Below are 9,774 nucleotides of genomic sequence, written 5' to 3'. Positions count from 1 at the left end.
TATATATATATATATATATATATATATATATATATATATATATATAGCGTGGCATTCAATTTTAACTGATGCAAAGGGAAATGTAGTTCGATCGAACTTCCCTGCCAGAAAAATCATTTACCACTAAGATAGAAAAAACGAATACAGAGACATTGGACTATTATTGACTACTATTATTATTATTATTCAATATAATTTTTTCCTTTAATTCTCAACGTTCCCCAGGTTTGGAAGAACTGCAAGTTGCGCATCTTCACCGTTGCCCAACTCGAGGACAATTCTATCCAGATGAAAAAGGTTAGCTAATTGCAGAGAGATCCTGTTGCTTCTGATAAGAGGCCGCAAATCTCATGATCAGTCAATTAATTTTATAGAAAAGCTCTTCGTGTGTAATTCTCAAAGGGGTCAATATGGAGCACACAGCTGTTGTGTGCTCTGCGGATGATATCACAGGGACTAACGGCAAAAATCATTTACTCAATAGCAAAAGATGTGCTTGTTTTCTGTACTGGCTGTTTACACAGGATCTGGCGACGTTCCTGTATCACCTCCGCATCGATGCTGAAGTGGAGGTTGTCGAGATGACCGGAAGCGATATTTCGGCATACACATACGAACGTACGCTAATGATGGAGCAGCGTAGTGAGATGCTCAAACACCTCCGCCTCAATCGACGGGAGACACTCAGCATGGTACGTATGTAGATAGCTTAAGATGGATGGAATATTTAAATGTATGATCTGCAGCTTTCCTCCTAACTACGTTGAAGTTCATCGTGATAGTTTCGAATCAAAGTATGCATAAAATGCAACGCGTATCATGCGACGCATACGTGAGAGGTCGATAACGGAGATGCAGTTTCACAATTATTGCTGACGCCCGAGGTTGAGCTAACTGCTATACACCTTACTCTGTGTTTTTGAAAGGTACAAACGATCATGGATCATCATCACCACGGTAGCGGTGGACAAAACCACACTTCGAGGGTTCGCTTCAACGAGAACGCCGACGGATATGAACTGGTAGATGTCCAGGTAAACAAAAATAACAGCAATAGGTAACGATAATATAACCAGACAATGCTTTTACTGGTGCTGGAAGGTTCAGCTTGTTGTAAAAAATTAAATACTAATGGTGCGCAATTAACATGATAGCCATCGTTCGACCTAGCTCTTTCAGGGCCAACCGATAATTTATGAAGTTACGAAAACGACTGAAAGAATTTAATTTCTACTCTACAAAAGATGAAGCAACAAACAAGCATTGTAAAGACGACTCCGCTAGTGCTATACTAAATTATAATAGGGAAATAATCGTCCGCATACGCCTAGTAACGTTGCTTCCGCTTTTCGGTTACTTCCGATAACTTTGTGACCTCAGTCGCTTCAAATCAGCGGTGGTGGATCAGCAGCCGGCTCGCGCCGTAGTTCAGCGCATTCACAGACAGCTGTTGATGGAACGCCAATTTCACAGGCCGGCAAAGACAAGTCGCCAGCAGCGGCCTCACCGGCGCAATCGGCAACTCCTGCGCAAGCAGCGTCACCCAGCTCAGACGCAGGCCCTAATACATCACCGGAAGGCTTCGACAACCTACTCAAAATCAAGCCGTATGCAACATTTATTGTTCTGATAGCAGCAATACGCCATAAGCTAAAACATAATCACAATGGCCACCTATTTCACGTGTTAACAAGAGATTGGACAGATGCATATCTATGCATATCTGTGTTTTCGCCAGAAGATGACGTATTTGTCATAGGTTTGCTCAAAGCCAATTACTGGCGAAAAGCTAATTACTAGACAATGCTCAATTCACTAATGGGTAGAAAAAAGAGCAAGGGAACCCTCACATCAACTTTTCTTCAGTGCTTTCGGTATGAGGAGCCCAGTCGGACCTGTCGCGTCAGCTTCACGTACAAAACCTAACATGTTTTTCTTCACTTACTTCATTTCAAGGGACGAAGCAAACGTGAGACGTATGCATACGGCGGTTAAGCTCAACGAGGTGATAGTGGCCAAGAGTCACGATTCTCAGTTAGTCATTATCAATCTCCCGGGTCCGCCACGCATCGCAAAAGGAGAGGAGAACTGTAAGTTTGCGTATTAACTAAACGTATTACCCCATCTCAAGCGAATGGAATGAAGAAAACAAATCGATTTAACGATGTCTATGCCGCATCAGAATTGTGCCGTATTGAAAAAAGTCTGTTTGTATCGGTTTGTTTGTGTATCGGTAACTGCTGCCGCAGACAGTATGTCGAAAATGTTATTGGAAGAGATGATGAAAATCCGATTTTTCCACATGCGTTTGCTGGCAAAAATAAAAAATCAGCGGCTATTTAGTTCACCACAGATCTTCGGTGTTTCCTAGCGCCTAGTCAAGTATACCTATACAGTACCCTAGAATGTTGCTTATACATCGTCACCATTAACGTAAGGATGCAACGATTGCAGAAGCCTGGTCTATTTTTCAAAAACAGCTTTTCGTTAAAGTCTATAAAGGGCTTATTTCTGATTTCCTATATTTCATGTAGAGAATGTATACACATATAATGTCGCAAACCTTATAACACTATTGTATGTCTCATGCCACTAATTAATTAGGTCGTATCTTTGCGTATGATTAAACCCTCACCTATTTCAGGTACAGGCACAAAGTACGTATGCTAAAATGTATGTGTTAGTAAGTCAAGATGAATGAACAGTCATATTGAACCCACTTCTTTTCTAACAAATTCTTTCTACGTTGACTCTATGTACGTCGTTTACAAATGATAATGTTCGTTCTACTGTTATTCCAGATATGGAATTCTTGGAAGTATTGACAGAAGGTCTAGAACGTGTGTTGATGGTTCGTGGAGGAGGTCGGGAGGTTATCACCATCTACTCATAAGCGGGGTCGACATTCTAAACCCCACTCTTATAAGCCGTCTGCAGGGGAAGGCGATCTGCCAGGATTAGTACTGATAAGCCCGCTCGAGCACGGGTCCAGCATTGAATACGCATAGGGAAACAATCCTAAAGTTAGCAGAAGCCTAAATGTCCGGAAGAAGCCTCACAAGACGACCGTTGCACGCACCTAACCAATTTTAGATCCCCTTCCGCCGTTTCGGCCAGAAGGCTGCCATCTACGACTAGGACAAACAATATGAATTATACGATATGGAAAAGAAATAATTAAGCTAACGGTACTAACGACAAATAAACCGACCGAGCTGCTAGCCGCCGTCCACTTCGCTTCCAACAGTAAAATGAATGCTTATACATCAACGAACGAATAACATGGCCACGGCAAAGACCAAGTTACAGAAAGGGCTAAAGGTCTTAACTATAGGTCGATCAAATTGCAAATCTACATCAAAGAACCGTACGCAATCAGCCGCAGCAAAAGCAGTCATCGAAAAGCGTTACTATAATTTACTATTGGTAACTACACCTCGCCGCGCGAGACGTGCCATCGCTTAAGGCCCGCTGTAGCACATTTCCAAAGCTAAGTAAGCTTTCACGGAACTCCATTTAGCAGGCCAATGCTAGGCCCTTTCAAACACAATACATGTAATAACGTGTAACTTGCTCATTAAATCTGCTGTAGCTGCTGTTACACACAGATTCACTTGTTCAGTGTGCACTAGGCAGCAGCGGTGAAGAAGGGTTCAGCCGTGCATGAACCCGTTAAACAGCAAAGGTAGTATTTATTGGACGGCTCGAACGCGAAAATGGAGGAAATTCCGTTCCTTGCGTTCGTCTGTCATCGCTTGTCTGAGGCTAAATGACAATAGATTTTGTTATGTGCTAGCATATATTACTACACCTGTGAATATTTAATAGTTGGCCGGCCTTCACAGATGTCGTGTGGGTGTTACGCATGATTTCAACGATAGCCAGACCGTCGCCAAACTCAGTAGACAATTCCCCGATTGGCGAGCAATGTGTCTAGTGCAAAACGTTTCATCGTGGCAGACGATCCCCTAGTTCATCGAAGCTGTTACGTAAGTCGTATAGGACAGATTTTTCACGTTCACACAAGTTTATCATCTTTAACTGTAAAAATGGTGTGTGCTTGAGGCACGACGGCCAATATTACGACCAGGGAAAAAAAACGTCCACGGGAAATCATTTGCCGATCGAATTCTCGATAAGAATTTTGAAAAATAAAGTTAATATGAGCTAGTTAAAGAGCACTAGGCCATAGTGCTAAATAATGTTATTGTGAACTTCGTAATCATTTATATATGCAGTCAGTTACGACTTCACAAAGCCAGTTTATATTGCTCTGTGACGAGATCACGATTACAGAATTAGAGAACTTCCCACAGGAAGAGGAAATTAGCTTCCAACAACTCGGTTCCGGTCGCTAAAAACAGCACGGCGCTGTTATTAAATGATACTTAAATTGATGCTCTCATATTGTTAACCAAATTAGTCAGCGTTACCAACGAGGGTGAAAAATGATCTATGATTCAATGGATGATATGATACCTAACTACACATTATATACATATGTATGTGTAAACATATTGTTACACGTTTTTGTCATCATAACTACTTATTTACTATTCCTTATTCAATTATATATAAAGGACAATGGAGATAATGGACACAACGTAATCGTTGTTGCAACAACTGATAGCCGACTGCCGGTATTGGGGGCTTGCGATTATAACAACGACAACAACAACAATAACAATAACAAATGTTGTACTTATTGTTCGTTACAGAAAGGACAGACGTAGAAAAAGAAAAATAGGCATTTCGTTTCCATCCTCCTATTAGTTTGCCATCACCGTTCGACGCTACTTGAGAAGCCTAACACTTCAGCTCTATTACTTTACAACACAAAAATAGTATTGCGTAGATAATAACAACGTCAATAACAAATGAGGTAGCCAGTGAATGCTGCTGCTGCTGATGATAGTGATCGTTCGAAATAATGCTGTCTCGCTAAATGTAGTCCGCTAAAACAACAATAGGCTAACATTCGTCTCGTCTATTTGCTAAGATGAAAAACAATCCGTTGATAAAACCGGCTAGCGTAACGCGTTTGCTCATAAATATCGTTCAGGATCGTTCAGTTGCTCTAAATTTAGCTAAGTTAAGCGGCGCAGATAACAAGAGTCCGTTTTCGATTACATGGCACAGAGTTACCAGCATCTGCGATTGTATGACGCTAACTTTCCACGGTGTACAGATGCGACAAAAGCTCCGAGTCCTCTGAAACTATTTATTTATATAAAGTGCTCGGCTATGTTGAAAAAAAACCAAGTCACAACAACCACATGTTACCAGTAGAAAGGCGTAAGAAATAGCAATAACGCTACCTTTATTCATGCTCAATAATAAATAAGGACTAGTGTAAATCCTCGTTCTTATCATTATAAATATTATAACACTACTTCATCACACATATACACTGATGCGGTTACGAGATTACCAAGAGATTAACCAGGATGATCATTTACAAACGCCACTGATAAACTAAACACTGTTAAAATTCTAGCATCATAGTGATATCCTTCCTATAAATAGGAGTAAATACTATGACTGATGTGTTATTATCCTTCGTGTTATATATATATATATATATATATATATATATAGGAAAAGTGACGACTTAAAGTATGCTAACGAGAAAAATTCATGTGTTCTGAAATGAGAGGAAAACATAGTAACATTGTGATCGATAGACACTAGAAGTACGAGCTATCAAATGGAACTTGTCATTGTTATTATTATTATTAGTTAATTAGTAGTATACTGGGCCACAAAATACGATAATTCATATAATTGGAAGTTATGGCAGGCGAGGTGAATGAATGTAAGTAGTCCGTTGACTTAATGCATGTCAGTAAATATAAGGTTAACGATAAATTTAGTTAACGAAGGTAATCTTTTGGAGTCTACACCATAAACGGACTAGGGTCCTTGCCTATTAATTATAACTATGCGGTGAAAATATAACGGCTATGTAGATACTTAAATATACATCTAATACAAACATTAATAAAATTCATGTAGAAAGCGAGAGCACGATAAAACACACTATAAATACAGTTAAATAGATAACTCAATCACAACGTTGATACAACTATATCGTTATTGTAACAATGCGACAGTGAAAGCTACCTTTCGTTTTGTCCGGGCACGTACACGCTGCGCATTCGGCACCTTTCAGACACAAATGCTTGTTAAGGCTCTACTGCGAATCTGCGAAGAGGCACCAGAGAGCGAGGCACAACTTGGTCGATGTTATCTCACATTTTAACCTGGCATGAACCTTTAACACTACAAAGGAGCACGCTCTTTGGAAGAAAAACGACGCTGGAGAACGCATGTGTTTGCACGAAATGTTCCGTTAACGTCGCTTTCACGTCAAATCATCCATGCCAGATTTACGCGATAAATCGTGATGACTGCAAACAGAGACAGTACAAAAACTGTGAAATTCACTACAAACCGATGCAAACGGTAGATGTCGATAACGAGCGGCAACAAACAGAATCAACAACCTAAGCCCCCCCCCCCTCCCCTTCCCTTCAATAATCATTGTATCAAAGCAACAACAGAATTCAGGTCTGATACTCGCAATCCCCACCAAAAGTAATCATAATAATAGATAACGTAAATAGGTTAAGCAAAAATACTGACCTTTTTTTATACAGCGTGTTTGTCTGCGTCGTCACCGCCCTTTACAACAGTTTCATTTTAGTTAATTTCGTTGAAATAAGAAAATTATATTTAGTACGAATGTCGCAAATAGTTACTAGAATTTCTATACTGAGTGTGTAGGTACCCATTCGGCATCACACGCGAGCGTATGCCTATGAATACCCGAACTGTGTGGCAGTTATGAGCCGTGCGTGTGACAAATAGATTTGTCAAGTGTCAAGAGAGAATACTAACAGACAAACATAAATGCGAAAAGTATCAACAACCTTTTCAGATTCGTTTAACTTGCGCCGTACTGCTATATCAGTCCGACTTGTATGCTTGGAGCATGTTACTACTTCGGTGGGTGCGGGGGTGGACCCGCCGGCCGAGGTGTTTTCCCAGAGCAGCTTCCCGGACGGCAGTCAACCACTTCTAGATACTACAACAAATACATAAAATATTCTCATGGATGACAATTGAACAAGTATATCAAAACAAGACACACTTTTTACAACTTGTGTTGGTAAAGCACCTATACAGAAAACTAGAAACGGCCATAAACAAAATTATCGAGTAAATTAAACCGTGTGCCGAGTATTTTTCGTCTGCTAAAGCAGACGATTCTCCCGCCGAGACAGAATGCTGTTCAGACAGTGCTGCGTTTAGCCAGATTTTCTGTGAAATAATTGACGATTGATTGGTAGATTATCGAAATCCGAAGACGACGCTTACAGCGAGCAGCGGCAGAGGCAGAAAGAAGTTGAAGAAGCTACGGAACAACATTAGGTTGAATAGTATATACGGAGCAGGTCGCGAACGACGTCAGGAACACTGAGAGAGAATAGCTATTTATCCTGGGTACGCTGATAGATTAACGCATAAGTACAAACTTCTGTAAAATATCGCGTCATGACAAAGATAGAACACCGGGTATGACACGTTAAGGGCGTTAGCGAATCACGTTCAACATTGAACAATAACGACAATAACAACAGCAACAACAGCAGCAACAATAAACATCAGAAGAACATTAAATAGCATAATCATTGCATGGGGCACAACATAGTTATACGGCTAACAATTAATAGTAAATATACGACGAGAACGCATCGCACACACGCACCCCGAATCGTGAATTTGCGTTCTAGTACCTGCGTGTGCGTGCAGAAACTGTGCAATAGAATGAGGAATATGATCTGAACGAATCTGTAATTGAAACCAAAGAGAAAACAGAAAATCAATAGTCGCGTGGAACTTCACAGGCAGCGCGAACGATGAGAAACATGGGAGTTGTTGCAGTTACTATAGTCTATAATATAGATACATACATAGTGCTATTAATATGATATCTGTTACTCTAGAAATGGGATGCACGACGGATGAACTTACTTGGCAATTGAACTAGACATGAGTAAGTCAACGCACTAATGATTCCAACAACCATGGTAATAATAATAGTATACTACTACTATAATAATAATCACGATTATGATAATGTTAGCAAATAAGGAAAACAAAAATACACAAAAGTGTATTCAAGATGAAATCATATAGTGCTGTTTTATCAACAATGGACTGATCGTGTACATGAAAGCATTGTTAGTTAAACTTAGCCCTGCTGATCTGATACACGCGCGCACCAACTTGCATTCGTCGTAAAGTGACTAATTGAACATGTGTGTAAGCAGCAGGACAGTAACTTGAATCGGTGAGTTAGTAGCAATTAAAACTGTAAAGCGTGTTTTCATCAAATGTGAGAAGAAAGGTACGATAGAATGAATGGCTAGCAACAATTGTCAACTTCATCAGATGTTTTCGAGTAAAAGAGCCTGAGTTGGCACCTAGAGAACGACAGGAGAAAAAACGACATGACGAAAACGTTGACCATGCCAGGTACTGAAATTTCTCTGTTTGGGATAGAGGTTCCCGATATAAAGTGTGGCCTACGATGAACGAATCGGCAGGAGCTTACTTAATCATATAGACTTACCATATAATGACCACTTATGCAGCTCAAATTTTCTAATGAGTGAATGCAAATGTAATAAGGGAAACAATGCAGATCGATAAGATTGAAGTAGATCGCCCTGTAGACTGCATCTGCTAGATGTTAGCGCGCCTCGACTCTTTCCCGCCTCAGCAGCCATAACGTTTGTTATCCGTGTGAGTCATTGAGTCCACGAAAGGGAAATCGAACCCATACGTAGGCCTCACGTTATTGAATAACGAAAAAAAGCTGACTTATCTGGCCGGTTATGTCATGACATTTACATTTTTGTGCCGACTCATGCCGTCTGTCCCACTGCCTAGCAGACGATATAAAACAATAACAACATTAAAAAGCTCATCTAATAACACAGTCGACCATCGGTATTCAACTAATCAGTGAATGTGCTCCGTGTCGCACGAACGGCTGATTGGTGCTTGAATGATATAAGAATTGATGACTGTTGGTTCGGTGGTAGACTGGCGGGTGCACTCACTTCATGGTCGATGAATACGATAGATCGTTCAGCATGCGGCCGTCGAGTGGGACGCTGCAACGTTTAACAAGCAAATACACCATAATATAAGAATACACATATATATAAACAAAAAAAAGCCCTATAAAAGAGCACGTACTCCATAATAAACGGGCTATCATAGTAGATATAGCGTGTTATAAATTACTACAAGTTAAAGCCTAATAATGGTTAAGACCGTATTCATCAATACTACAGGACAAGAAATACTACCACCAACAACAAGAGAGCAAAAGGGGTGTAATGTTAACACCAGTTTTTAGACGTAGTGTTTACTACCCTTAAAGCCATATTAGAAAACGTTGAAATTTTACAACAATCCCTAAGTAAATAAATGCGTGATCATCGATTAAGGAACAACAGCAACGTCGTTGAGACAGTATAATAATAATATTACTACCATTTATTAATTATCAACTAATGTCAACCGATTTACTATAACTACATAAAATGCTATCATTATAGTAGCAGATACATACATGGGGTGAAGAGCAGAGCGACGTGAAGATGTGATCTCGGCTGCGATACGTTCGAAACGAAAGACGCGATAAAGAATATTGGAGGAGGAAGCAGCGACGAAAGATATAAATACGATAATAAAAAA

The 9,774-nt window shown here is 40.1% G+C and overlaps 1 protein-coding gene and 1 long non-coding RNA gene across 7 annotated transcripts in view; one reads left to right on the top strand and one right to left on the bottom strand.

Moving 5' to 3' along the window:
• kcc (solute carrier family 12 member kcc) overlaps positions 1–5,357 on the top strand; it is a 229,155-nt gene extending 223,798 nt beyond the window's left edge. For both annotated transcript variants that reach the window (XM_022841387.2, XM_022841390.2), the window contains 6 exons: positions 226–297; positions 525–692; positions 927–1,034; positions 1,381–1,607; positions 1,957–2,090; positions 2,802–5,357. In XM_022841387.2, the coding sequence (XP_022697122.1) occupies positions 226–297; positions 525–692; positions 927–1,034; positions 1,381–1,607; positions 1,957–2,090; positions 2,802–2,893 (801 nt within the window). In that variant the 3' untranslated portion in view covers positions 2,894–5,357. The remainder of the gene's footprint in view (positions 1–225; positions 298–524; positions 693–926; positions 1,035–1,380; positions 1,608–1,956; positions 2,091–2,801) is intronic.
• LOC111265044 (uncharacterized) overlaps positions 1–9,768 on the bottom strand; it is a 30,264-nt gene extending 20,496 nt beyond the window's left edge. For 4 of the 5 annotated variants that reach the window (XR_015312899.1, XR_015312900.1, XR_015312901.1 and 1 more), the window contains exon 1: positions 6,124–9,768. This is a non-coding gene — a long non-coding RNA (uncharacterized LOC111265044). The remainder of the gene's footprint in view (positions 1–6,123) is intronic. The other variant, XR_002683240.2, reaches the window with a different exon arrangement.
• Positions 9,769–9,774: the final 6 nt, after the last annotated feature.

The sequence above is a fragment of the Varroa jacobsoni genome, unplaced genomic scaffold, assembly GCF_002532875.2.
Source record: "Varroa jacobsoni isolate VJ856 unplaced genomic scaffold, vjacob_1.0 scaffold_925, whole genome shotgun sequence".
In the NCBI taxonomy this organism is placed as follows: domain Eukaryota; kingdom Metazoa; phylum Arthropoda; class Arachnida; order Mesostigmata; family Varroidae; genus Varroa; species Varroa jacobsoni.
This window is presented reverse-complemented; position numbering and strand designations above follow the sequence as displayed.